Raw genomic sequence first — 27,511 nt, 5'->3', positions numbered from 1 at the left:
CCTGGCACATGTAGCAACTCCTATAGTCCTTCACCACATGTTTGTGGAGTTTTGGTCAGTCAAACTGCTGTCTTATGTGGGCTTTGGTTTTTTGTATCCCGAAATGTACAGCCACAGTAATCTCATGGGCCATTCTTACTATTTCTCTCTGGTACCTCTGCGGCACCACTAACTGGTGAACCACTGTCCACTCCTTGCTCTCGGGTCTGTGAGGAGAACTCCACTTCCTCCTCAGTACCTCATTCTTTAAATAGTTGTAATAAGGGACTCCCTCTGCTTCAATTTCAGACTGGGCAGCCTGTGCTCACTCTCTCAATACTGGATCAGCTCGCTGAGCCTCAGCCAGGGAAGATCCATTTAATTCATTCCCTGGGTCTCCTAACTTTCCAAAGAAAGTCTCGGACAGACAGACCTCATGGTCATCTACCTGCAGTACCAATTCACTCTCCTCTGGGGGAGATGGTTTGATCATGGCCTCATTCATTACACATTCAGGGAAACTGCAGGGGACCGTCTCCTGCCACTGCCCTGTCTCTCTGATCTCCTGCGGTCTCCCTTTCACTACTGGGGACACTACCTCCTTTTCCCCCCGTCAGATCATTACCTAGGAGCGGTCAACCATGTCCACAGGCAAACTAGGGACAATCCCTACGGTCACTGGCCCGAAACTAGGTTCCACTCTAAGTCCACCCTTTGTAAAGATACAGGCATACACTGCCCTCCAATACCATTCACCACCTTTCTGGTGTTCACTGCTCTCTCTGGGGGAAAGGCCAGGCCTTTTCCCGTAAAAGGGATCTAGTGGTTTCTGTGTCCCTGAGAATTACGATGGACTTGCTTGCCCCACTCGAGGGGTATGGGGTTACTCTCCCTTCAGACACAAAATGCTGATAACCTTCAGGAATCCTATTAAATTTTCCTGCATGTGCACCTGTAAGCTTCCTGGGTCTCATTCTTACTGCAGTTAAAGCCACAGCTTGTTCTGCTGTGCTTTCCATCAGGGTCACTTCTTCACTGAGCGGGTGTGCCCTGATTAACCCTACATGTTTTCCCTTTAGTTTTCAGCAGTCAGCTCGTAAATACCCTGCTTTATTACAATGGAAACACACAGGTCTCCGGGTCTCACTCCTACTTATAGAATCTTCCTTTTTGGCTGGATGAGGGCCTTCTGTGACTCCTGCTTTTCTTTCCCTCCCAGGGCTGCTTGGGCTCCTATCACCTTCCCACCCTTTGTCCTTTTCGGATTTGTGGGGGTGATTAGGAAAGGCTTTCCCTTGGGAAACTGACTTATAAATGAGAGCAAACTCATGGACTAGGACTGCTGCCTTCTGGGCTTTATGAGCCTTTTGTTCCTCCACATGTACCTTTATGGAGAACGGGAGAGAGCTTTTAAATTCCTCTAACTAAATTACTTCTCTGAGATTCTCATAGCTGGGCTGTACTTTAAGAGCCCTCAAAAGCCAGCTCTTATTTCTCTCAAACACCAGTTAAGATTGATTAGCTTTCTTCTTGACGGTTCTAAACGTTTAGCAATAGACTTCCAGTACTAATTCATATGCCCCGAGGAGAGCATTTTTTGTCAGTTCATGAACACTCATCTGGCAACATGGAATAAACCTCATGGGCTTTTCCTATTAATTTGCTCTGTAACAACAGAGTCCAAGCCCCAGCTGGCCACTTTAACTGCCTTGCCAGTTTTTTAAAAGACAGAAAAAGCACTTCCACGTCTCCCTCATTGAATTTTGGGATTAATTGCAAAAGATTTAACAATCCTGTACCCACCCCTGAATTACGCTCCTCCATATTGGCCATGCTTTCACTGGGGTTACTCTGCTGCCCCCTAGTTAACTCAAGTCATCTCAGCTCTCTCTCTCTGCATTCTTTCTGGAAGCTTCTTTCTCTTTCTCTCTCCTCCTTCTCTTTGTCTTCACGTTCCTTCTGGAAGGCTCTTATTTTCTCTCTCTCCTGTCTCTCTCTTTCTTTCTCCTCCAGTTCAAGTTTCCTCTGTTCCAATTGTAGCTTTGCCAGCAATACCCTGTAGGGGTCTACTCCTAACCCTACTTCTGCTTCTTCAGATTCAATGGAAAAATGGTTGGCCACTAGTCTTAGGAGTTCATACTTCCTGACCTTGCCACATAAAGTGATCCCACACATCTCAGCTATTTTCCTCAACTCGTCCACAGACAGTGCTTTTAACTTATCCCAAGTTACTTCACCCTGGCGTGGGCAGCTACTAGCTTCAATCGCAGACATGTTAGTATTCTAGCACATTCTAGCTTGTATTGAAATCTTTTCTCCTTTGTTGGGATCTTTTTGGCTTCCCACTTTCAATTTCTCATTTGTCTGTCAGTAAAATCTTGGATGCTAGACCCCAAATTTCTGTTCCAACCAGGTGAGAAGGGGTCTAGGGTTCCCTCTCAGCCTTTGCTTGGTTCAATCGTAACAGGGTTTAATTTTAGAAACACAGTTTTTTTGGCTCCCGCTTAGTGAATCCTGGTTCACTGCTCCAATTGTAAGGCAAGGAAATCAAACAGGTTTCCTTCGATTTAAACAAGAAAGGTAGAAGTTTATTAATCTTAAACTCTAATCTGGTTAATGCCTATGAATATGTGACACGACCACGGTAACAAGCAAACGTGATAAACACACACGCTGATAGAGACAGAAAAAGTAGAATGAATTAAGGGGAAAAGTTTGAGGCAATATCTGGTAGTTACAGTCCTTTAAGTTCAATGTGGAGTCTTTGGTTGCCAGTAAGTTTGCAATTTGTTGGGGCCCAGTTCACGCTTCAACTTGTTCTGATGTAGGTGGTCTTTTCTCTCTTGAGGTTTACGTGTCTTCCGTGGTTCCGGTGGCCTGGGGAGAAAGCAAGAGAGAGAGAGAGGCTGCCTTGTTCCAGCTTCAGTTTCAAACTGCCGTCTGACCCTTTCAGTGTGGCACAATTCAAAAAAACTCCAGGTTGCCTAGTCATGTGACGAGCTCCTTATTTGGAACAGTCTCTCCTGCAAAGTTTGTGGATTGTACCTTAGCAGTCGCTGGAATGCACTTCCTCACACCTACAATGTCTGTTAATCAAAATCCATTTGGGTTAATTGGAGCAGGGAATAGTCCTTTCTCTCTATAAGCAGCGTCTCTTAGTATGCAAATGTCCTTCCAGCCTAGTGTCTGGTGATCTCCAAACAAGTCATTTCTTCACTCCAGCAACAGTTTAAAATCAATGCTCATATGACAAAATTGATATGCCTCATTCTTGACAGGTGGAGGTCTGCATGACAATACCTTTACTGCTGACTTTGTGTTACAGCTTAAGACTGTTTTTAAACTTAATACTTTTAAATTAAAGCCTATTTTTCTAGCATGATTATTAATTCATTAACTACGCCGCAATCTAGATCAATTGCTTTGTAATCATTGTTTCTGGATGGGTTACTACTTCATACATTGATTTGATTAATGCTGTTGCTGATGCAAGACATAAAAACGACTTCTTGGGTCACGTGTTAGTATTAAGATTGCTGACTGGACCTTGTTAGTTATTGCAGAGAATACAGTGTGAAAATGGTCAAGTTAAGCTAAAATCTAGCTATCCAACCTTACTTACAGCTGGCGTTTAGCCAACATCGGAGGGACCTGCCGCCGAGTAGAGACACTGCCAGGTGAGACCTGGTGGCCTGCTAGCAAGCTTGGGGTGTGGAGGCAATCCGTGACCCACGGAGGGCCCCCTAGAGGTGATGGCCACCCAAGGGGCCAGAGCCCCACCTCCAACACTCACCAATCAACCCCTCCATCCCCTCTCCGGGGCCTGCTTGACTGGCTCTGGCAATTCCGACCCCACTTACCTTGGTCCTGTGGCCTCCTCCATCTTCACTGCTCCGGACATCCTGCAGTACTGGCAGTGGCCACTGTTCCCAGTGATGATGTTGGTACTGCTGAGCTGCCAGCTCTTCGATTGGCTGGCAAGTCTAGGGGCAGAATTTTGTCCCTTAAAGGGACCGTGTCCCTGACGGCGGGCAGTTAGTTGCCTGCCCACCGTTGAATTTGAGCAGGGGTTCAATGGAAGTCCAAGGTGGGGTCGCCCCCCCCCCCTTCCACCTTCTGGCCTGTCACCAGGACCCCTGTCACCAATATAAAATTCAGCCCTAAGAGTGGCATTAAGGTGCCAGTTGGGAGTGAAAAAGGATGATCTTCACAGGGGAAGGAGTGATTTTTGTGGGGCTGAAAACATTTGCAAATTCTATAACAACTATATAGTTGTGATCAACAAGTGACCCTAGCTATGATGTTACGACCAGGTGAGAAAGGTGTCTAGGGGTCCCTTTTAGTCTTCACCTAGTCTTATTGTAATAGGGTTTAATTATTAAACACGCTGTGTTTTGAGCTCCCCCCTTGGTGAATCCTTGTTCACCACTTTCCAATGATAAGGCAAAGAAATGAGCACAAACAGGCTTCCTTAGGTTTAAAGAAGAAAAGTGTAATTTATTAAAACTTAAATTTAAGCTCTAATTCGGTTAACACCTATGGATACACGCCGCGCCTCATGCTAGCATGCATACGAAATACACACATGCAAATAGAGACAGAAAAGAGCAGAAGAAAAAATAAAGTAGGGAGCTTTGAGGTAATATCAGAAGAGTTTCTTGTTACTGTGCTTTGAGCTCACTGTAGTCCTTTTGTAGATAGTCTTGCTTTTTGTTGGGGCCCTTGTTCACTGTAGGAGACTTTTCTCTCTTGGGGTTCATGTGTCTTCAATGGGTCTTCAGTTCAGTGAGAAAAAGATTGGAGCAGACAGGAGAGAGATCTTTTCAGTCCAGGAGCAAACAGCTTTCTGAGTTTTAAAGCTCTGTGGCAAGTTCAAATTCAGAGAACTCCAACCACCAGTTAATCATGTGACTAAACTGGTCAGACCAGGTCTTCTGTGTATTGGGGAAGCAGGGACTGGGTCCTTTATTCCAACACTGTCTGCTAGTATGCAAAGAAAGTCTTTCTGGCGAGGGGCCTGAAAATTCCTTGTGATAGGCCATCTTTTCTTCCCAGCAGCAATTTTAAGTTTTAATGTTCATGTGGCGAAATAATGTGTGCCTCATTCTTGGCAGGTGGGGGCCTGCATGACAATGAGATATAATAGAGCACTTTATTGTATCACAGACTTCTGTGATATCAATAGCTATTGTAACATCACAAAATAAGTAATTATTTCCAATGTGGACAACAAATCTGAAGCTATTGTTATTTCTTTGAAGTTTGTTTTCATAGTCATTTCTCTCTTGAGTAGGAATATTACACTATGGTATAATTTAAATGCTTATTGCATTTTATCAAATTCCTTGCTCTACTACAACAGAAGTTAACCCATTAAGTATTAAAAATATGTATCAAGATTTCCAAACATATCTGGTAAATTCTATGTGTTCAATTAACAGCATAAAATTAACGACTGGAAAATCAGGAGCATCACGAAACATGTGTTGACCTCCACTTCTGCGAATCACACTCCCACTGAAAGTGAACCCTCAGCAATTTCACCACATGGGGGGAATTTTAACTTGAAAAATACACTGGGTAAGCGGGGGAGGGGGAAATCCATTACTGCGCGGGAAACACAGAAGTACATGCAGCGTGTCTGTCAGCGGCTTTTTAATGCATTTGCATCTGTCTTTTAGGTTTCCTGACAAATAAGGTTGAGCAGCCATGATGATGACCTGCATGAGTCAATTTTAACTCCAGTACTTAAAGGGACACTGCAAAGATGGCAGTTGATGGATTCTGGAGGTGGAAGAACAAAAGAAGAAACAGCCGGAATAGAACCCCAATGTTCCAAGTCTGCACCTCACTTTACTGATCCTTCCCTGTATGTAATGCTGGAGTTATAAGGGCCTGCTTTCCTCACAGGTGTCATCAGCTATATTTAAGTGGGCACCTCTTGTCTCCAAGCATACAGCCAATAAGTCTGCTTTATGGTGCAAGGAGTTCAGGGAAGTTGGACTGGCGCAGGACACAAACATCATTGCAGCTGCCCGGGAATCTGGTGTACACCTGCATAAAGTTCTTTTTGTGATTGCACACCAGCTGTACATTGATGGAGTGGAAGCCCTTGCACGTGATGAAGGCTCCTGGGTGGTCTGGGGTTGACTGGATTGCCATGTGTGCTATCGATGATGCTCTGAGCCTGTGGGAAGCCAGCCAGAACCACAAACACAAGCATCTGCTCATTTTGACTGGCATCTTTGGTGGCAAAGTGTAACTAATTGCCTGCCCTGGCAAATATGGCATCAGTCACCCGTGTAATGCATTTGTGGGTGGCTGACTGTGAGATCCCAAAAATGTCTCCACAGATCCTTGGAAGGAGCCAGAGGCAAAGAAGTTGCAGTTGGCGGTGACTTTGAGCTAGCATGGCCAGCAGCTCCATGGCAAATGTCTGCTACCACCTGATGCGATACCCTGAGCCTCTTGAGACATTGGTGTTCCGACCGGTCGAGGAGCTGCCCTCTTTGCCCATTCCCTGTCTCCTGTGGAGCAGCATGTCTGTGAGGAGAAGGCTGCTGCTCTTCCTGCTGCTGCTGCTCATCATCTTGGTCTTTGTCTGAGGTTCCAAGTTAATACAGCATCACAGCTGCAAAGTGGAGTTCAGACACACAAACCTACAAATACTGAAAGTAACCTCCAAAGTAGTGAAAGTCACTGTAAAGTAGTGAAGGTAACATCTCAGAACAAGTCCTGCAAGCAAAAGCCTGTCACACAATTAGGCAAAACATCAGCTGAGATTTTTTTAAAATTCATTCATGGGATTGGGCATCGCTGGCTAGGCCAGCATTTATTGCCCATCCCTAATTGCCCTTGAGAAGGTGGTTGTGAGCTGCCTTCTAGAACCGCTGCAGTCGTTGGCGTGTTGGTACACTCACGGCGCTGTTAGGAAGGGAGTTCCAGGGTTTTGACTGAGTGACAGTGAAGGAACGGCGAAATAGTTCCAAGTCAGGTGGTGTTCCCATGCATCTGCTACCCTTGTCCTTCTAGGTGGTAGCGGTTGTGGGTTTGGAAGGTGCTGTCTATGGAGCTTGGTGCGTTGCTGCATTGCATCTTGTAGATGGTACACACTGTTGCCACTGTGCGTCAGTGGTGGAGAGAGTGAATGTTGAAGGTGGTGGATGGGGTGCCAATCAAGCAGGCTGCTTTGTCCTGGATATTGTTGAGCTTCTTGAGTATTGTTGGAGCTGCACCCATCCGGCAAGTGGAAAGTATTCCATCACACTCCTGACTTGTGCCTTGCAGATGGTGGACAGCCATTGGGGAAACAGGGGGTGAGTTACTCACCGCAGGATTCCCAGCCTCTGACCTGGTCTTGTAGCCACAGCATTTATGTGGCTGGTCCAGTTCACTTTCTGATCAATGGTAACCGCCAGGATGTTGATAGTGGGGGATTCAGCGATGGTAGTGTCATTGAATGTCAAGGGGAGATGGTGAGATTCTCTCTTGTTGGAGATGGTCATTGCCTGGCACTTGTGTGGCGTGAATATTATTTGCCACTTATCAGACCAAGCCTGGATGTTGGCCAGGTTTGGTGCATATGGGCATGGGCTGCTTCAGTACCTGAGGACTCACGAATGGTCCTGAACATTGTGCAATCATCAGTGAACATCCCCACTTCTGGCCTTATGATGGAGGGAATATCATTGATGAAGCAGCTGAAGATGGTTGGGCCTGGGACACTACCCTGAGGAACTCCTGCAGTGATGTCCTAGGACTGAGATAATTGACCTCCAACAACCACAACCATCTTCCTTTGTGCTAGATATGACTCCAACCAGTGGAGAGTTTTCCCCCTGATTCCCATTGACTCCAGTTTTGCTAGGGCTCCTTGAGGCCATACTCAGTCAAATGCTACCTTGATGTCAAGGGCATTCACTCTCACCTCACCTCTTCAGTTCAGCTCTTTTGGCCATGTTTGAACCAAGGCTGTAATGAGGTCAGGAGCTGATTGGCCCTGGCGGAACTCAAACTGAGCGTCACTGAGCAGGTTATTGCTAAGCAAGTGCAGCTTGATGGCACTATCATTGACCCCTTCCATCACTTTGCTGATGATTGAGAATCAACTGAAAGGGCAGTAATTGGCTGGGTTGCATTTGTCCTGCTTTTTGTGCACAGGACATACCAGGGCAATTTTCCACATTGCCTGGTAGATGCCAATGTTGTAGCTGTACTGGAACAGCTTGGCTAGGGGCACGGCAAGTTCTGGAGCACAACTCTTCAGTACTATTGCTGGAATGTTTTCAGTACTTATAGGAATTTTTGACTGGCATTTCTTCAGCCCCCTTGATTATCACTGTGTTCTCACCTTACTTTCTCGGCACTTCTGGGAAACCCATGCCCCCACCCACAGTTAAATCTCAAAGTCCATGTTGAATTTGCTCTTAATTTTGATGTGTTTATCGTTCATTAACGGAGCATCTCTCCTTAGGGGGTTGCTCACCTGCAGCTTAACACTCAGCAGTCAAATGCAGAAGTTGGCAGGTTGCAGCCTGCTACCTGATGTGCTGTCGGGACATCAGGAACTTTTAACTTTTAGCATTTGACTCTCCCACCCATACCCAAACCCACTTTCTCCTGCAAGTAAAAATTACTCCCTGACCTTCCTCAGCTCTGACATTCACTTTCGTATCTCTCCTACCTATCTAGCTCAGAATAGTAAGCTGGTCTGGTTGGCATCCTCCCATCTACGAAAGATGATCGACATGCAGCAAACAATCCATTTAGGTGGGGTGTCTTCTCTTGGTGCACCTTTGCTAATGGCTGTGAAGGTCAATCCTTGAGAGGCAGGTTCTGACACAAGTGCTGCATGTGAAGCTGGTTTGGTTGCGTGTGCGGAAAAATGGCAAATTGATTCAACCCGGAGAAGTGTGAGGTAATGCATTTAGGAAGGGCAAACAAAGCAAGGAAATACACAATAAATGGGAGGATATTGAGAAGGGTAGAAGAAGTGAGAGACCTTGGAGTGCAAGTCCACAGGTTCCTGAAGGTGGCAGGACAGGTAAATAAAGTGGTGAAGAATGGATTGCTTTCCTTTATTGGCCAAGGTATAGAATACAAAAGCAGGGATGTAATGCTGCAGCTGTATAAAACACTGGTTAGACCACAACTGGAGTATTGCATACAGTTCTGGTCACCATATTACAGGAAGGACATAATTGCTCTGGAGAGAGTACAGAGGAGATTGACAGGAATGTTGGCAGGGCTTTAAAGTTGCAGCTATAAGGAAACATTGGACAGGCTAGGGTTGTTTTCCTTAGAACAGAGGAGGCTGAAGGGTGACTTAATTGAGGTGTACAAAATTATGAGGGGCCTAGATAGAGTAGACAGGAAGGACCTGTTTCCCCTCGCAAAGAGTTCAATTACCAGAGGGCACAGATTGGTATAAGGATTAGAGGGGACATGAGGAAAAACATTATCACCTATAGGGTGGAATCTTCCACCCAGATTGGTAGCGGAAGCAGAAACCCTCAACTCATTTAAAAGGTACCTGGACCTGCACTTCAAGTGTTGTAACCTGTAAGGCTATGGATGAGGTGCTGGAAGGTGGGATTAGAATGGGTGGCTAGATTTTTCAGCCAATGCAGACACAATGGACTGAATAGTCTCTTTCTGTGCTGTAACTTTTCTATGGTTCTATGGTTCTAGGTGACGCTGTGAGTTGTTGTTTTTGATGTTGGTACCTGTTGCTAAGCTGCTGTAGCAACTGGTCATCGTGGTAGTGCACACCAGTCCCCAGGATGTGTCGCCATTTCCCTCTTTCGCCAGCTGGTAACTCCCAAGTGTGATAGTCGACATTTAGGGCCATCATCCTTGAGGTGGAGCTTTGGGCACCACTGGTCATCTGGCCCCGGCTACCTCACCATACAAAGGGTCCTTGGGTATGCAACCATCTTCCAACCTGCAGACGTGTCCGATCCACCGAAGCCACCTCTGTTTGATTAGTGCCAACACACTTGGGAGCTCTGCCTTTAGGAGGACTATTGCATTTGTGATTTTATCCTGCCAGGATATACCCATATTGTGCTGCAGACAGCGAAGATGGAAATTATTGAGCTTCTTTTCCTGATAGCTTTAAGTCACCCATGTTTCACAACCATACAGCAAGGTGCTGAAAACACAAGCCTTATAAACCATCAGTTCATTCCATGTGCATTTTGCAAGTTGGCCAAAGGTGGTAGCTGCTTTCCCTATGCGCTATCAAACTCTGCATCAAGGGACTGATTTTAAGATGTCTCCCTCAGGACAACAAGCAGCCTCAGTGATGGCTGCTGTGGGTGTCTATGTGAGTCCCACACTTCATCTGATCCACCTCCATTCCTGCTCCACCGGCTGTAACCTCTCTCTATGTCAATTAAGGGCTTACCCCACTGAAAATCTGAACTTTAATCAGTTTCACACCAGAGGCGGGTTTCTGATCCAAAAACAAATCTGGCTCCTGTTTCCCGCCTCCGTGTCAAAAATTCAGCCCTTAGAGTCTAACTTTAGAGAAAATCATTGTAATTAGACAGGTTACTAACATAACTATTACCCACTGGTGTAAGGCCACATAGATGCAGAGTAAACCCTTTTATCAATTTACGTCCAGAGTAATTGCAACTGCAAATGCCAGAAAGGACATTGAAACATTGTTTCCACATTTCTAAAACTTTTAGCTATTTTATTTGAATTGTAAATTATTTAATGGCATTGAACTGTATTTCTTCAATAGCATTTAATGTGAAAGAACAGACTTGATGAATTGAACAGCCTTTTCATTATTGTTTTATGATTTTTCTAAGTTTCTTATCTTGTGTCAACTGCTTGTGACTTCTACAAAAATTTGCATTTGTATGGTGCTTTGAATGTCAAAAAATATCTCAAAGTATTTCAGCAAGAGGTAAAGGAATAAATATATTGCAGGAGTTAGGACATTCATGCAGGTGGATTTTATCCAGTCCTTGGGTACAGGCTAGGAGGCAGATGAGGGGGTGGGGGAAGACAAAATGGTGTGGGGTGGCATTGGGCAGTGTGCCCAACCTTGTCTTGCCCCCAAGCCATTTTGTTTGCGGCGGGCACTGTGGTGGATGGGAAGTCCACTAGTAGGCAATTGAGCGACATAAGAGCCACATAAGGACCGCCTTCACTGGCATTTAGCTGAAGTCAGAGCGGCCTGCCACCGCGTGGAGATACCTGGCGGCCTCCTAGTGAGCTCGCGGGGGGTGTGGTGGGAGGGGGGGGTGCGGAATACTCCTACTAGTCCACCCTGGGGCCCACAGATGGCACCCCCTGCTGAAAGAATCCACCCTTCCCTCAGTAACGACCACCCTCCTCTCGCTGGGGCCTGCCTGAGTGACCCCGGTGAGCCCGAACCCACTCACCTCACTTCTGGGGCCTCCTCCATGACTGCTGCCCAGGTCTCCTGCAGTACCAGCGGTGGCCACTGCTCCCGATGGCGCTGCTGGAACTGCTGAGCTGCCGGCCCTCTGATTGGCCAGGAGCTCTTGGGGCGGGATATTGTCCCTTAAAGTGGACGGTATTCCTGACTGTGGACAGTTACTTGCCTGCCCGCCATTGAATTTGGCCTGGGGTCCGATAAAGAGCCAAGACGGGGTTCCCTCCACCCCCACTTCTGGCACATCAACGGGACCCTCGTCAGCAAAATAAATCCAGCCTAGGATGTGCTCAAAGAAATAGGTTTGGAGGAATTTTGTTATTTAAAAGTGGGACAAGGAGTAATATGTTACAGGTGTCATTCTTTTGAAAACATGTATGCTTCCTCCATTCCACAGTGATCTTGAAAATTTTGTCTTCAGCATATTTTGACACATAATCATGGACACAACACAATATGTGTTTTTATTATGCTACCCCTAAGCTGTCACAAACAAGGTCACTCACATCAGAAGGGGGATGGCCAGAGGGAGAGACTTTCAGGCCTGGAGTTTCCTTGCCTGGAAATCTGCTGGCCAGTGAGAGGAGGAAGTTGCCTGGTTGAGTGAGACCCGTCTACAGCCCCAGCCATGCACTTGGCCTGGCCTGCCAAAGATTTGGCTAAAAACCTTTACTTTTACAGTCTTCATGAAAAGGGGGATGATGGGTGACATTGTGGGATGTATCACTTTACCTCTTAGCAGATAATCTCCATCCCAACCTGCAAATGCCTGAGGTGATGCAGAATATGTAAAGTGGGATCCTTCCCTGACTCTGCATACTATTATGCACATCCCAGCTTGGATGTCATTCCTGCTCTCCGTGAATGTTCAGGGTCTGTATTTTTATTTTGGTCCTAATTGCCAATATTAGGTGTGCTGTTGTTACTTGTTCTGATATTCCATTGCTTCTAAATTGTAGTTGCTGTACTTGTGAAAAAAACAAGCTCTGATTGGTCCAGAATATATTATGAATCATTTTCTGATTTCGGACTCTCAGTGGCTTGTCCACCCAGAGGACATATCAGAACTTCAGGCACAATACACAGGATTAATCTGGCCATTTAAGTTAATGGGCACAAAATAGTAATGTCCAAATTTACAACATGTGGTCCTGAGGAGCAAGCTTCCCTGCTGGGAATAGAAAGTTGGACCATTAACTCTGTTGTGTGTCGAAGTCTCTGTAGAAGTACTTCCATGCAACATTTAGTACAATGTCTGATTTTGTTCTCTGACAAGTTGTTTATAATTAAGGAGCGAAGCAGTCACTGAGTTGTGCCCCTTACAGGTGCCTGCCCATACTACATCCAGCACAGGGATAGCCCTGCCCATTGTGGTCAAAGTCACCACTGCATTGAACTTTTAATCCAATGGTCTGTTTTAAGCCCTTGCTGGTGACATTCGTCGCGTAAGTCTGTACACTAATGCACCAAACCACTCACTGCAGCCTCATTTGCTTGAGTTAACACTATAGTCACTTTCCTGATGGACAGGAAGCAACAACTCAAAAGGTTGCAGCACTACTAACAGGTTACCTGGATTATTAAAAATGCAAAGAATCATTGATGCCACCCCTTCAGAGCACCTAGCAACAACTTACCTAGCTCTTTTTGGAACTCTTGCAGTTCATCCTGACTCACCACATAAACTGATAACTTATCTCACAGTGTTATTAACCCTCTGCGTAAAAAGAAAGAAACCTCCTGACATCAAAACTAGTTTTATACTTAGGTAGTGTGTATGCAAGACTGCATCATTTTGCCTAATGTATGTTTGAATATTCTGTCCACATATTGTAGGCTAGTGTTAAAAGACCCAACTCTCTCAGCCTGCCATGATAACTAAGAGCTTTTAAACTAGGGATCACTCTAATGATCCTGTCTTGAACCTTATCCAGAGTTTCTATATTACCTATCATCTGAGGGGACCAAAACACAGTATTCCAGGTGAGGCCTAACCAGGGTCATGTACAAGGATATTATGATTCTTTTTGTTTTATACTGGATTGTCTTTGCTTTACAAGGTACTACTCTATTTGCCTTTGCAGTAGCCTTTTGGCACCATGCACCTTCAGGGACTCGTACTGTACCTTCAAATTTGTATCAAACATTATGTATACATTCTGTATACATTCTTGATGTTAACCCTACCATGTCCATTTATATACATTAAATGATATCTGCCCAATACAAGCCTATTCCCCTTCACGACTAGATCAGATTGTAGTCTCTCTCATCAAGATTTCTAACACTGGCAAAAACTTTGTCATTTGCTGACATTGGTCTTCCAAATTGCAGTCTGCCAAAACTTTACTGTGATGCATAATTCAATCAATTCCCAGGTTAGCCAGCAGGTTAGTCATGTGACTAGCTTTGTTTGATACAGCATCACCTGCGAGGTTTGTTGATTCTTCAAAGCTTACTAGACACACTCGGTGGGGGGTGGAATGCTGGCTCTTACACAGACAATGACTCTCAATGTCTTTTGATCATCACTATTGACAAAACCCATTTGGCTAATTGAATCAGGGACCACTCCCATTGTCTCTGTAGGTAACTGTCTCTCAGAATGTAAATGTGCAGCCATGTTTTCAGCCACTGCTTTTTAAACAAGTTATATTCAAGGTCCAGTAACAATTCAAATAGTGTTCCATATGATGAAATTAATATGTTTCCATTTGGCAGGTGTGGTTTCCATCACACCTACTATCAGTATATAGGTAATACATGTGTATAGGAAAATCATGTGAACACTGTGCACAACGTGCATCTGAATTTCCAATATGCACTATCAGCAGGCTAAGTGCCCTTAACAGTGTGAAGTTGGAAAGTTATCCCTAAAATACAAGTTCTTCCTTTCTCTAATGCCCTTTGACATGACCTAGCAAGCCATTAGTTTCTCAGGGCAGCTACTGATCGGCAATAAATGCAGACTTGCCTGTGTCATCCATATCCAGAGAACAAATTAAGAAAAACACATCCACCCATAAAATACATGTGACTTGCTCCATATAACTAGCAGACCTTATGCCATACTCTGCTGGTAAACCTGTTACTTCTACAAAAGTAAGCCAGGCAAAAGGTGGATAAGTCTGAACTACGAGGCTCCCAAAGGCTGGCAATAAACCTTAAAACACAAAAGCAGTATATTGGTAGTTAATGGATTTGTGCTGCTGGCACAAACTGTGCCTATTGGGAATATGGGCCTATGTCTTGAACAGTCTTCCATCTATCAAAATTAATGAATAAGGCAATGATGATGGGGGCACCTAATCCCTTATGTTCACCTCCAGTGTGTGAGGCTCTATGTCAGAAGTGCAAATTCATAGATTTAACCCTTTATAGCTTTCAGTTATGTTCGAAAGTGGAGCATAATTACTTAGCAGTTTAATTTGCTGAATAATTAAACTGGGAGATGGTGATAGGGAGGATTGAGGGAGAGTGTAGAATTAAATTTCCTTCTGTTCACAGAAATTAACTTTATAACCTCAGTAAGATCCAGTCTGTAACAACAATTACCAAACATACAATAGAAACTTGTATTATCAAAACTGATTACATAAACCAAGGTCACCTATCTGGGCTGTTATACAACAAGATACAAAGGATTTACTAATAATCTGCAAGTGATTTATTTTTCAGGAAGTTGAGTAGATTGATGCAGATCTTCCATAACAAATGGGATTGTTTTGTTTTATAGCCATTCTTGCAGTAATGAAATAAAAGCAGATGCTGGAAATCTGAAATAAAAACAGAAAATGTTGGAAATACTCTGCAGGTCTGACAGCATCTGTGGAGAGAAGCAGAATTAATGTTTCAGTTCTGTGACCTTTCATCATACCTGTATTCATTAACTAGCCTGCAATTTTTCTTTTTTAAATTATTCTGATTCACAGGAGTAATTCATTTCATTTATAAACTTGCAGGATCTTAAAAACATATATATTGGCTTGTAGTGGCACTTAAAAAGACACAGCAGCAGGTCAGTTAGCATTTGTAAAGAAAACAGACATCTTAAAGTTTAGGATGTGAATCCTTATTTACAACTAAATATGACGGCACGGTGAGAGAAGGATGAGGTGCCTGGAGTCTTCTCCAGTTCCTCATCCTTTTCTGGTCAGCAGGGAGGTTCAAGTGAGTCTCGAAAGGGAGCAGGAAAGGCTGACCTCCAAAGATGAGGGCTCCCCCCACATCGTTCTGAGTGTGCGCAGTGGCTCCTCAGACACCCGCCAGTCAGCCCAACTCCAGTAGCTGTTACGCCGGAGGAGAGTCATGCATCTGTGCAGGAAAGCCTCAGGCAGCCGGGGCCCTCTAGGCCTCAGGCAGCCAGAGGACACCCACTGAAGTCACCACAGGCCAAGTGACAGCCTGATCAGCAGCCTGGCTCCAGCAGAGTTGCTAATGCAGGGGTCACACCATGTAGAAGCACTCGTAAGCGTATAAAGAAAACCATCTGGAGCTTCACAGGTGTTTGAAATTTGACATTTGCTTCCTTATATACAATTCTTTTGTTCTTGCAATTAACTTTCATTGTGTAAAAGTGATTATTCTGTCAGACCTGAATTGTGAGCTGCTAACTTCACCCTTCCCCCTTACTGGATGTTGATGTAGACACAACCTTCATTTGAATAGGGTGTCCCGTGGTCCATAGCGCATGGTTCAGCTGGGTGCTAGGCATGCAAGACAAATAAAGGAGGCAACAGACTTCATGCATTGAGGTGAATCTTTATTGATTTTACCCTGAGTGGCCACCATGGTGGCTGGAAGCGGGTAGGTATGAGATTGTCTCGTGCGTCCTTGGCCCGTCGCTCAATCTGCCTGATCCCCGGTGCAAGGGCTTCAACATCGAGTGCTACCTGCTCATTAGCCTCCTCCACGTCCTCCTTGTCGGGGGAGGAGTGGCATTCAATCATGTCCTCATCATGTAAGGCCTCCCCCATCTGCAGTGCTAGATTGTGCAGGGTACAGCAGACCACAACGATACGCAAAGCCCTCACTGGGGCATCTTTCTGGGCTCTACCAGATCGATCTAGGCAGCGGAATGTCATCTTCAGTAGCCCAATAGCCTGCACGATTGGTTGCTCGGCTAGAGCTGTGGTAAGTGTTGTACCTCTCCTTCGCTGCATTGCGAGGGTTCCTCACAGGCGTCAGTAGCCGAGTTTTCAATGGGTGGCTCGTCCCTGAAAATCCATCCCTGGAGCCGAGCAGGGGGATTGAAAAGCTGTGGAACCTGGGACTGTCAAAGTATGTAGGCATTGTGGCTGCTTCCTGGAAAGTGGGCACACACCTACAGGAAATGCTTTCAGTGGTCGCAGACCAGTTGAGCATTGATTGACTGGAAGCCCTTCCCATCCTGTTGATGAAGGCAGCTGGCTGGTCCATTGGAATCTTGATGGCCACATGTGTGCACCTGGGGGAATCCGGTGATGGCCCGAATCCAATGGCCCTCTTGGCCTGACTGTCAGGGTCAGTCAGTAGCGCACATAGTCACTGTCCTCTTGAACAGGGCATTGGTCACCTCCTTGATGCAACGGTGTGATGCTGCCTGGGAGACGCCACAAATGTCCCCGGTGGATCGCTGGAATAATCCAGAAAAACAGAAGTTTAGTGCGACGTGATCTTCAGCACCACCAGCATAGGGTGACCCCTGAATCCCATAGGTCGCAACTAGTCCTGCAGCAGGGCGCATAAGTCAGTGACAGCCTCCTTAGAGAGCCGTAGTCTTGGACATTTGGAGGTAGCTGATTCGAGTCCGGTACACTGGTGCAGGTGGGCACTTCTTGGCATGGCTAGCTGCTGCTGCACTCGTCATGGAGCTTCATGGGCAGGCACAGCTACCTACTGGTCCTCCCTCCATCAGAGGCACTGCATCACACCATGGAGCTCCAGAAAGACAGAGTGTATGAGACCCTTTCCAGGTGATCAGTGGGCTTCCAGAGCACTGACAATGCAGAGAGGATCCTGCCTTGTCGGTTCTGCCTTTGCTACTTCCTCCGGAAGAATCCCTGATGGCCTTCAGTGTCCACCCTTGCTGATAGCTGAACCTCTCATCCAGCAGTATGGCCATGCAATACTCTCACTCAACAGTTTGGACACCCAATACAGCCACCCAAAATCAAGCCCCCCACCCCTCCCCCACTTGCATACCATCCAAGATCTTGCTCACTTGGTACTCCCACCCGGCATCCTGCTCACCCGGCAGTCCCACCCGAGACCCTGATCATCCGGCACTCCCACCCAAGATCCTGCTCAGCTGGTACTTCCACTCGAGATCTTGCTCACCCGGCACTCCCACTCGAGACCATGCTCACCCGGTACTCCCACCCAAGATCCTGCTCACTCGGCACGCCCACTCGAGACCCTGCTCACCCGGTACTCCCACTCGAGACCCTGCTCACCCAGTACTCCCACTCGAGATCCTGGTCAGCTGATACTCCCACTCGAGATCCTGCTCACCCGGTGCACCCACCCGGGATCCTGCTCACCCGGCACACCCACTCGAGATCCTGCTCAGCTGGTACTCTGACCCGAGACCCTGCTCACCCGGTGCTCCCACCTGGGATCCTGCTCACCCGGCACTCCCACTCGAGATCCTGCTCACCCGGCACTCCCACCCAAGACCCTGATCATCAGGCACTCCCACCTGGGATCCTGCTCACCCGGCACTCCCACCCGAGACCCTGATCATCCGGCACTCCCACTCGAGACCCTGCTCACCTGGTACTCCCACCCGAGACCCTGATCATCCGGCACTCCTACTCGAGACCCTGCTCACCTGGTACTCCCATCCGAGACCCTGATCATCCGGCACTCCCACTCGAGACCCTGCTCACCTGGTACTCCCACTCGAGACCCTGATCATCTGGCACTCCCACCCGGGATCCTGCTCACCTGGTACTCCCATCCGAGACCCTGATCATCCGGCACTCCCACCCGAGACCCTACTCACCCGGCACTCCCGCTCGAGACCCTGCTCACCTGGTACTCCCATCCGAGACCCTGATCATCCGGTACTCCCACCCGAGACCCTGATCATCCGGCACTCCCACCCGGGATCCTGCTCACCTGGTACTCCCACCCGAGACCCTGCTCACCCGGCACTCCCACCCGAGACCCTACTCACCCGGCACTCCCGCTCGAGACCCTGCTCACCCGGCACTCCCACTCGAGACCCTGCTCACCCGGCACTCCCACCCAAGACCCTGCTCACCCGGTACTCCCAACAGAGACCCTGCTCAGCTGGTACTCCCACCTGCGACCAAGCTCTCCCTTGCATACCAGCCGAGACCATGGCCCCCCACCACACCCCCACCCCCACCATGGCCTCCCTGCTCATTCCCAAGCAGTGCTGGGCATGGCTGCCTATCCGTCACGGCACTGAAGTCTTGTCTCGATGCCAGCTGCGTTCAATGATGAGGTGAGGGCCACCCATCGTCCACTTAATTCTAAGCCCCGCATTGAGTCACAATGACTTAGATGCTAATGTATTAAAACTAATTGCTCAGCAATTTAAATCGCATTTCCGTCATGTTGGGGCAGTAAGGCCACCTTGGTACTTTCCCGCTGTGATTCTCCGGCATCCCCCACACCACCATTCCCTTTCCGAATGTCCGCACTAAATTCAGCCCAAATGGTGTGGAAAGAATTAAAGAAATAGGAGACCTGGGGAAACGTGAGAAAATGGGATAGATAGAAAACTGGGAAAACATGGGATCAGATGTGAAAACTAGTTTGAAAATGAGGAAGTAAAAGTAAATTCTGAGGATATGATAGGGTGTAGGGCAGAAGTGATTAAATGACACAAGTGATGCTACAAGACAAAAGGAGGTGATAAAAGCAAAATATTGCAGATGCTGGAAATCCAAAATAAAAACAGAAAGTTCTGGAAATACTCAGCAGGTCAGGCAGCATCTGTGACGAGAGAAGCAGAGTTGACATTTCAGCTCTGTGACCTTTCATCAGAACATCCAAAGGAGGTGACAAAGAGATTATAGAAACAAAAGATGGGCACAGGGGAGGAGTAAATGTTTACTGCAATATATAAGAGGCGGAAGGAAGCATAAGAAGACTCTCATGGCCTGGGAACATGGTGGAAGTTAGGCTGGTAAATGCTAGGGTTGCAGATCACTTTGCTGGCTGCGTACTGATGGAGGATCCCCATTCCAAGCACCAGCCTATACGTCCTCTACTCACTACCCCCACCCACCGCTGCCCCCCCAGCCCCCCATGGCTCTCATCCTTCATTACCAGTACCTGCTGTTTGAAAGATGTGAATAGAAATGGAATTGGATTTTTAATTTTTGTTCATTTGCATCATTGGTGAAAAGGTAGCAAATTTGTTTCAAAGAGCACTGTAAAAAAAAAGTGGTCATTTAATTTTTTTTTCCATAGTGTTTTTCAAGACCTCAGGATATTCCAAAGTGCTTGGCAGTCAATGAAGTGTAGTCATTGATGGAATGAGGCAGCCAATTTGTGCACAGCAAGATCCCACAAGCAGCAATGTGATCTAATAATCTGTTTTTTTAAGTAATATTTGTTGAGGGAAAGCCATTAGCCAGTACACCAGGGAAAACTCCCATGTTCTTCTTTGAATAATGACATGGGATCTATTCTGTCCACCTGAGAGGGCAGGCATGCTTGGTTTAATGTCTGATCCTTAAGACACAGCTCTGACAGAGCAGCACACCCTCAGTACTACAATGGAGTATCTATCGAGATTTAATACTCAAGTATCTGTAGTAGGGCTTGAACTCACTCAGAGCCGAGAGTGAGTTAATGAGCTAATGCTGGAATCTATCCTATGTAATAGATGGAGCTTCCTATTTCTAACCATATTTATGTTTTCACCATGCGTTGGCACCTCAGGCATGTGACTGTAAATTCACAGCTGCCAATCCCACACCGAGGATTTGCCGAGTGTTGACAACTCTGCACTAACTGTCAATGATGTACATCCTGCTTAATTTCCTTCCTGACATGTCAGTTTTAAAATATATTTTTATTTTCAGAACCAATGAGTCACTCAGTAAACATAAGTGAGGCGCATGACAAATTATGAAAGGTGTTTTTGGAGCATTGCCTAAGGTACGTTTGGGAATTGAGTGGATAAGAAACAAGCCCTACGCATCACACCAGAATAAATTAAGCAAATAAAAAGCTATTGAAGAAGAAAATCAAAGTCTATAGACCTACATTGAATGTTTACCATTGCATAATTAACGATGGCTTTTATTAGTTGGAAAGATGTTCTTTTCACAGCCTGCAGAACAGACTAGCTCTAGAGCAATAGTTTGATATGTTCCGATAACGGTAGCTGAGCTCATGAGACACACATTCCAAAGCAGCTGCAAGCATCTCAGAACAGTTAGCGACGGCTAAATGTAATTTTGCCATTTGCTTGCAGACGTGAGTCACTTATAGAACCATGTGGCAAGAAACTGCATCATAAATAGATGTCTGTCTACCTTCCTAGCGGCTACAGATATATAAAAAACACAAAAGGCTGAGAGAAACAAGCTGTGAATGCTCAACTCGAGTTATGACTCAAATCACATCTTTAATGTGCATCAAGGTTCTTTGTAAACATACCTATTCATTAGGAAAATTCATATCTACTCTTTTAAAAAGGAAATGTCTTGTTTTTCTCCTGACTCTACCTTGCTTATCATCCTATTTGTCTGAAAGTACTGGAGGAACTTTCTGGGAAAACGTGCAGTTTCAATCAAGCTTAAATAGAAGCAAAATACTGCAGATGCTGGAAATCTGAAATAAAAACAAAAAGTGCTGGAAATACGCAGCAGGTCTGGCAGCAACTGTGGAGAGAGAAGCTTCTGATATCTCTTCCTTTATCCTAAACCGAGGATTCCACCCCCCCCCCCCCACTGTGGGTGACAGGGCCCTCAACCATATCCGACCTATTTCCAGCACTTCTGCCCTCACCCCTTCCCCTCCCTTCCAGAACCACGACAGGGTTCCTCTTGTCCTCAGTTTCCACCCCATCAGCCTCCACATCCAACGGATCATCCTCCACCATTTCTGCCATCTCCAGCGTGATGCCACCACCAAATACATCTTCTCTTCCCCTCCCCTGTCAGCAATCTGAAGGGATTGTTCCCGCCGCAACACCCTGGTGCACTGCTCCATCACCCTCGACACCTCGTCCCCTTCCCATGACATCTTCCCAGGCAAGCACAGGAGGTATAATCCCTGCCTTTTTGCTTCCTCTCTCCTCACTGTCCAAGGCCCTAAACACTCCTTTCAGGTGAAGCAGTGATTTGTACTTCTTTCAATTTAGTATGTTGTACTCGCTGCTCACAATGTGGTCTCCTCTACATTAGGGAGACCAAACACAGATTGGGTGACCGCTTTACGGAACACCTTTGCTCAGTCCACAAGCATGATCCCGAGCTTCTAGTTGCTTGACATTTCAACACACTCCCCTGCTCTCATGCCCACATGTCTGTCCTTGGCCTACTGCAGTGTTCCAGTGACCATCAATGCAAGCTCGAAGAACAACACCTCATTTACCAATTAGGCATGCTACAGCCTTCCGGACTGAACATTGAATTCAATAATTTCAGAGCATGACTGGCTCCTTTTTTATTATCATTTTATTTTATTTTGCTTTATCATTTTTTTACCATGTGCCTGCCTTAAACTGGGTTTTTCATGTTTGTGCTTTTGGTTATGTCTGTTCATCATTCTATCATTAACACTCTCTCTGCACTAATACTTTGTCTTTCACCACACCATTAGCACACTCTCTTTGCCTTTGCCCACGACCTCCTTTTCAGTTAATCTCTCCAGCCCTCTGTCCTATCACACACCTTTCCTTTTGTTCTCTTCCCCACCCAACCCCTTCACTTGCTTAAAACCTATTACATTTCTAACCTTTGTCAGTTCTGATGAAAGGTCACAGACCTGAAACGTTAACTCTGCTTCTTTCGTCATAGATGCTGCCAGACCTGCTGAGTATTTCCAGCACTTTCTGTTTTTATTTCGGATTTTCAGCATCTGCAGTATTTAAGCTTAAATAGAGTTGGGTTTGAGAACAGACTGACGCTCCATTCATGAATCGCTATCTGCTAACATTTTTCCAATGTCCTAAGCATTTGTCCATAGGAAGTGTCCAACACGATGATACGACTATGCTACATCATTTTAAGTAATTTTGAATCTGAATGAGTATCCTCATGGCAAAACATAGAAACATAGAAAATAGGAGCAGAAGTAGGCCATTCGGCCCCTCGAGCCTGCTCCGCCATTCATTATGATCGTCGCTGATCATCCAACTCAGTAACCTGTTCCGGCTTTCGCCCCATACCCTTTGAACTCTTTAAACCCAAGAGCTATATCTAACTCCTTCTTGAAAACATACAATGTTTTGGCCTCAACTACTTTCTGTGGTAGCGAATTCCACAGGCTCACCACTCTCTGGGTGAAGAAATTTCTCCTCATCTTAGTCCTGAAAGCTTTACCCTGGCAAACATCAATCGGAACTACTCAAGAGTTATCTGGTTGATTGCAGCAACAACAACTTGCATTTATAGGGCTGAATTTTATGAGGCAGGGGCCTATAGAATTGCACTCGGAGGCAGGGGCAGAGGGCCCATTGTCGTCTCGTCGCAACGCAATTTTGTCGATGGTGGGATAGGCCCAAGACGGCCTTCCCACCCAGAGGCCACTTGAGGCCCTTAAGAGGCCTATTAACAGCCACTTAAGAGCCTCTTTCCCCTGCCGGTGGCTTAATGCCTGCAGCAGGGTGGTGGAGCCTCTGCCATGCGGGAAGGTTGCCCAGTAAAATGAGGTAACCTCCCTGCTGGCTTTAGTCGTGGGGGGTGGGGGAGAGGTGATACGTGCCCTCCTCCATGAGCAATCTGTGTCCCACAGAAGACCCCTGCCTGCAATCAACCCACATCCCTGGACCCTTCTTCCCCCTGTACTCAACTCCCACCCTCCCCCCAACCTCACTGGAGCCTGCCAGACTGGTCCCAGTGACCCTGCCTCACTTACCTGAGGTCTGGGACCCTAGTGCTGAGCCTGGGTCCAAGGCCTCTGCTGTACCAGCTGTGGTCACTGCTCTCAATGGTGCTACTGGGCTGCCAGCCCTCTGATTGGCTGGCAGCTCTTGGAGGCAGGATTCCTATCTTTAAAAGGGGTATCCCTGTGCTGGGCTGTTAATTACCTGGGCGGCGTACACCTTTTCGGCCCAATGCTAGGAGTCCCACCTTTGCCAGAAAATTCAGCCCATATAGTGCCTTTAACATAGTAAAACATCGCAAGGAGCTTCACAGCAGCAACTAAGAAACAGATTTGACACTCAGCCACATAAGGAAATATTTGGACAGGTGACCAAATGCTTGGTCAAAGAGATAGGTTTCAAGCAGCGTCTTAAAGGAGGAAAGAGAGGTAGCAAGTTGGAGAGGTTTACCGAGGGAAATCCAGAGCATAGGCCCTAGACGGCTGAGGCTGAAGGGGGAAGGAAGCAAACACTAACATTGGGTTGGGGTGAGGGAAAAAAATGCCAGCATTAGCAGAGGGGAATTGGGAGAGAAAATTACAGCATTAATGGAGGTGGCAAAAGTTTTAACATAAACAGGGGCAGAAGTGTCACCGTGAACTGGGTTGGAGAGGAAAAGGAATGCCAAACTGAATTGTGAGAAAGTGAAGAGTAGCTCTTGGAACTGGGAAGATTAGAGGAGTGTCCCAGTGAAATGATGGGGAGTTGGACAGAGTATACTCTCACTGTAAACTGGGTCTGGAGGGAGCAGAATGGCAGTGAATTGGGTACGGAAGTTGGTTATGGAAGCGATTGTTGATAAAACTTTTGGGGAAGTGATAGTTTGATTGGTCTGTTAAAAATAGAGCCATAGAAAAATTATGGCACAAAAGGATGCCATTCAGCCCATCTTGTCTGCGCCGGCCGAAAAATCTAGCCTCCCAATCTAATCCCACCTTCCAGCAGCTGGTCCGTAGCCTTGCAGGTTCCTCTTAAATTTCTGTTTGTTTTTACCTTTTAGGTTACAAATTGTACAATAAAAATTGCTTAAAATGAACCAGACTACATTTAATTCAAGGAATCAAACTCTTCTTGTGGAAAATGCACCCAGAAAAACATCACCAATGTTGTACCCGCAACAGTTTTCACTTCAATTCAAGCAAAGGAATGTTGCCATTACCGACAGTTTAAGTTACAAAGGCCATAAACTGTTCTGGAGTCATTTTCATTTTCAGCGGTGGTGAAAAACTGGCAGGGTAGTAGTGCATATTGACGGTAATAGAAAGGAAATCCGGGCAGGGTGTATACTGGGCGGCTGATCCATCACACCAGCTTTCTGTCTGCGTCCAAAGTAAAAAGTATCCCCTTTGTCTTAACACACCATATTAGTCTGGCAATTCTTGGGGTGTTAGCTTTTAGGGGCTGTGTCAACTCAAGCTGTTGGTCAGCCTTTGTTAGTATTCCTGGTTGGTCTATATGGTAATTGGCTACATAACAGCATTCTTTGCACTTAAAAATAATCAATATTAAATGAACTGCTTTGAGAGGAAATGTTGCTCCAAGGCATCATAAGATGCTTCATGAACTCAGGTCTTTTATTGAAGTGATTGTGGTTAAATTATGATCTGCTACCATTTTAGGTATAAATGCTGGTCCATTAGGGTAGAAATTGTGAGGTTTCCTTGCCAATGCAGAGCCTTGTTAGACAGAATCATGGGATGCAGACTTTTTGACTGCATTGTCGTCGACATATTTCCTACCTGCTCTCATATCTGACAAGGCTCCGTGCTGATAACAAAGCCTTCAATTTCTGCTGCATTGAGTTTACAATGTGCACTTTCTGTTTTTCCATTAATATGTCTTTAAAATATAACCTGGTTTTCAATTTTAATTACATACATTTTTAAGATTACTTAGATCATCGTAAAAACTTTTAAAAAATGTAAGTACAACTTAAAGCCAGTAGATAACAATCATGCTTTTACAAATATAAAAGTATTTTATTGAAAAAAGTATTTTCTACATAAAAATGTTTCAACATCAACATATAGTTTTGGAATTATTTCCCATGATGTATTTTTGCACAGGAGAAAGCATTTAAAGCTACTTTGATCTTATTAGAATTTCTATCATTATTTCCAACTTTTTATTTGAAAGGTTATCCAAATTTCATAGCAATGTGTATTTACAGAAGGAGCGATTTAGTTGATGCAGAGGCCATTGGCTGGTTGATTCTGACGTCATGAAATTGACCTGAAGTTGAACAGGTCGACTGAGAGCAAGTGAAATGCCGACACTTTAAACCAATCAATGTCGGATCCAAAAGAAAGAAATACGTGAGGATTAGATAAAAATCAAGCTGAACAATAACATCAAAAACTTGGGACTTATTGCATGTACAGGCAACAGAGTGCAACATCTTAAATCTCCAAGATGATGTACCTTCATTGCCAGACTAAATTCTGCAGTTCTAAATTAAAAATTACATTTTGAGGGCTAACTGAATTTTATACAAATAAATAAAAACAATTGTGTTTAGAATTTCCTCAATGGGTATGTTTCTTTTCAATTTTCTCTCTTTCTCCTCTTCTTCTGATCCTGATGACTTGCATAGGCTCATACTGCAAAATTAGAGTCTTGGGCCGGAATTTTACGTTGCCTGGGTGGCTCCGCCTATCGGCCAAAAAGTCAGGGGTGAGCCTGCCTCCGCCAGGCCTGGGGAGCCACGGCGGGATTTTTTGCTCCCCAGGCGTTTAATTGGCCTTGGACAGGACTTCCACCTCCTTGAGGCAGGAAGTCCCGCCTAATAGAGTGACTGGCCAGTCAGTTGGCTGGAAACTGTTATTCCCAGAATCCCCACCGGAAGCGCTGGCCACTGTTAGGACTGCACCCAGACAACAGAAGCAAGAGGAACGATGGCCCTGGAACCAAGGTAAGTTTTTGAGGCCTCACTGGGAACAGTCAGCTGGGCCCCACCCAGGCAAGGGGGGGGGGGGGGGGATTGCTTAGGAGTGGGGGGAGGGGGGAAAGTGTTGTCCAGTCAGGTGGTTGGGCCAAGGGGGGAGCCGTCCATGGGGCACAGGGTGCCTGAGGGCCCTTTACAGCCTGCAAGAAAGACAGCATTTTGGGGGCTTTTGTCTCCAGCCGCCACTGGTAAAATACCAACGCCGACAGGAGAAGACCCTTAAGTGGCAGTTAATTGGCCATTTAAGGGTCTTGGTTGGCCTGGGGCGGGTGGGCCGTTTCTCGCTGCCACTGCCCTGTGTAAAATTGCAGCGGGGGCAGGAAGGTGCAGGAACAGCACACCCCGCCTCCGACTCAATTTTATGCTCCCCCGCCCACCAGCAACCTGCTTGTGTTGGGGGGCTGTAAAGTTACGGCCTTGGGCTCAGAAGAGCAGGGACAAGTATCCCAAATCAGTGACATTTGATACTGCTGAGTGCCATGAATGTTCAAATAGTTTAATATTTTCATTTTATGCTATTATTTATATATATATATATAATCTGTTTAATACAATGTTTCACTTCCACAACAATTTCTTCATTGTGACTTGTAACCTGATTGTCTTTTCTTTGCACAGGGGAAGAGAATCTATTGGCAATACTAAAAAGAAGATGGTGGAAGTACATGATCTTGGGAGTAATAGATATAGAAGCCAACTACCTTGTAATAAAAGCTTACCAGTATACAACCCTGACTAGTGTGCAGGTAAGTGCACAAAGGTTTGCTATGAACTACACTTTCAGCTGAAATGTAGATGCAGAATATAATGTTGCTAGATATACTATCACATCTATTCTGGTTCTATTGGTTTTGTTGGCATGTAAATGCACTGGGGTTGATTTCTATGTTTACTGCCCAGGCAGTAATCTGGCAGGGCAGATTGCAAGCACTTTATAGAACCTGACGGATTTTCAATCTATTAACTGAAAATACTGTGAAGATGAAAATCTCTCCTACTGTTCACAAAATTCAAACAGCAAGGATATAAAAAAAACATTGTCACAAATTAGTTCTTTGTCGCAAAGCTTTCAGCTTCTTGGGTTTGGGTTGATTGCCATGTTAGCATTCCCTGTGCA

The 27,511-nt window shown here is 45.8% G+C and overlaps 1 protein-coding gene across 1 annotated transcript in view; it reads left to right on the top strand.

Moving 5' to 3' along the window:
- Window positions 1-27,511, top strand: part of slc35f1 (solute carrier family 35 member F1) — a 439,716-nt gene that overhangs the window by 245,654 nt on the left and 166,551 nt on the right. The window contains exon 3 of the mRNA XM_068018370.1: window positions 27,013-27,140. Within this exon, the coding sequence (XP_067874471.1) occupies window positions 27,013-27,140 (128 nt within the window). The remainder of the gene's footprint in view (window positions 1-27,012; window positions 27,141-27,511) is intronic.

The sequence above is a fragment of the Heterodontus francisci genome, chromosome 3 (assembly GCF_036365525.1).
Source record: "Heterodontus francisci isolate sHetFra1 chromosome 3, sHetFra1.hap1, whole genome shotgun sequence".
NCBI lineage: Eukaryota > Metazoa > Chordata > Chondrichthyes > Heterodontiformes > Heterodontidae > Heterodontus > Heterodontus francisci.
The sequence above is the reverse complement of the archived record's forward strand: the minus strand, read 5'-3'. Positions and strand labels throughout refer to the sequence as shown.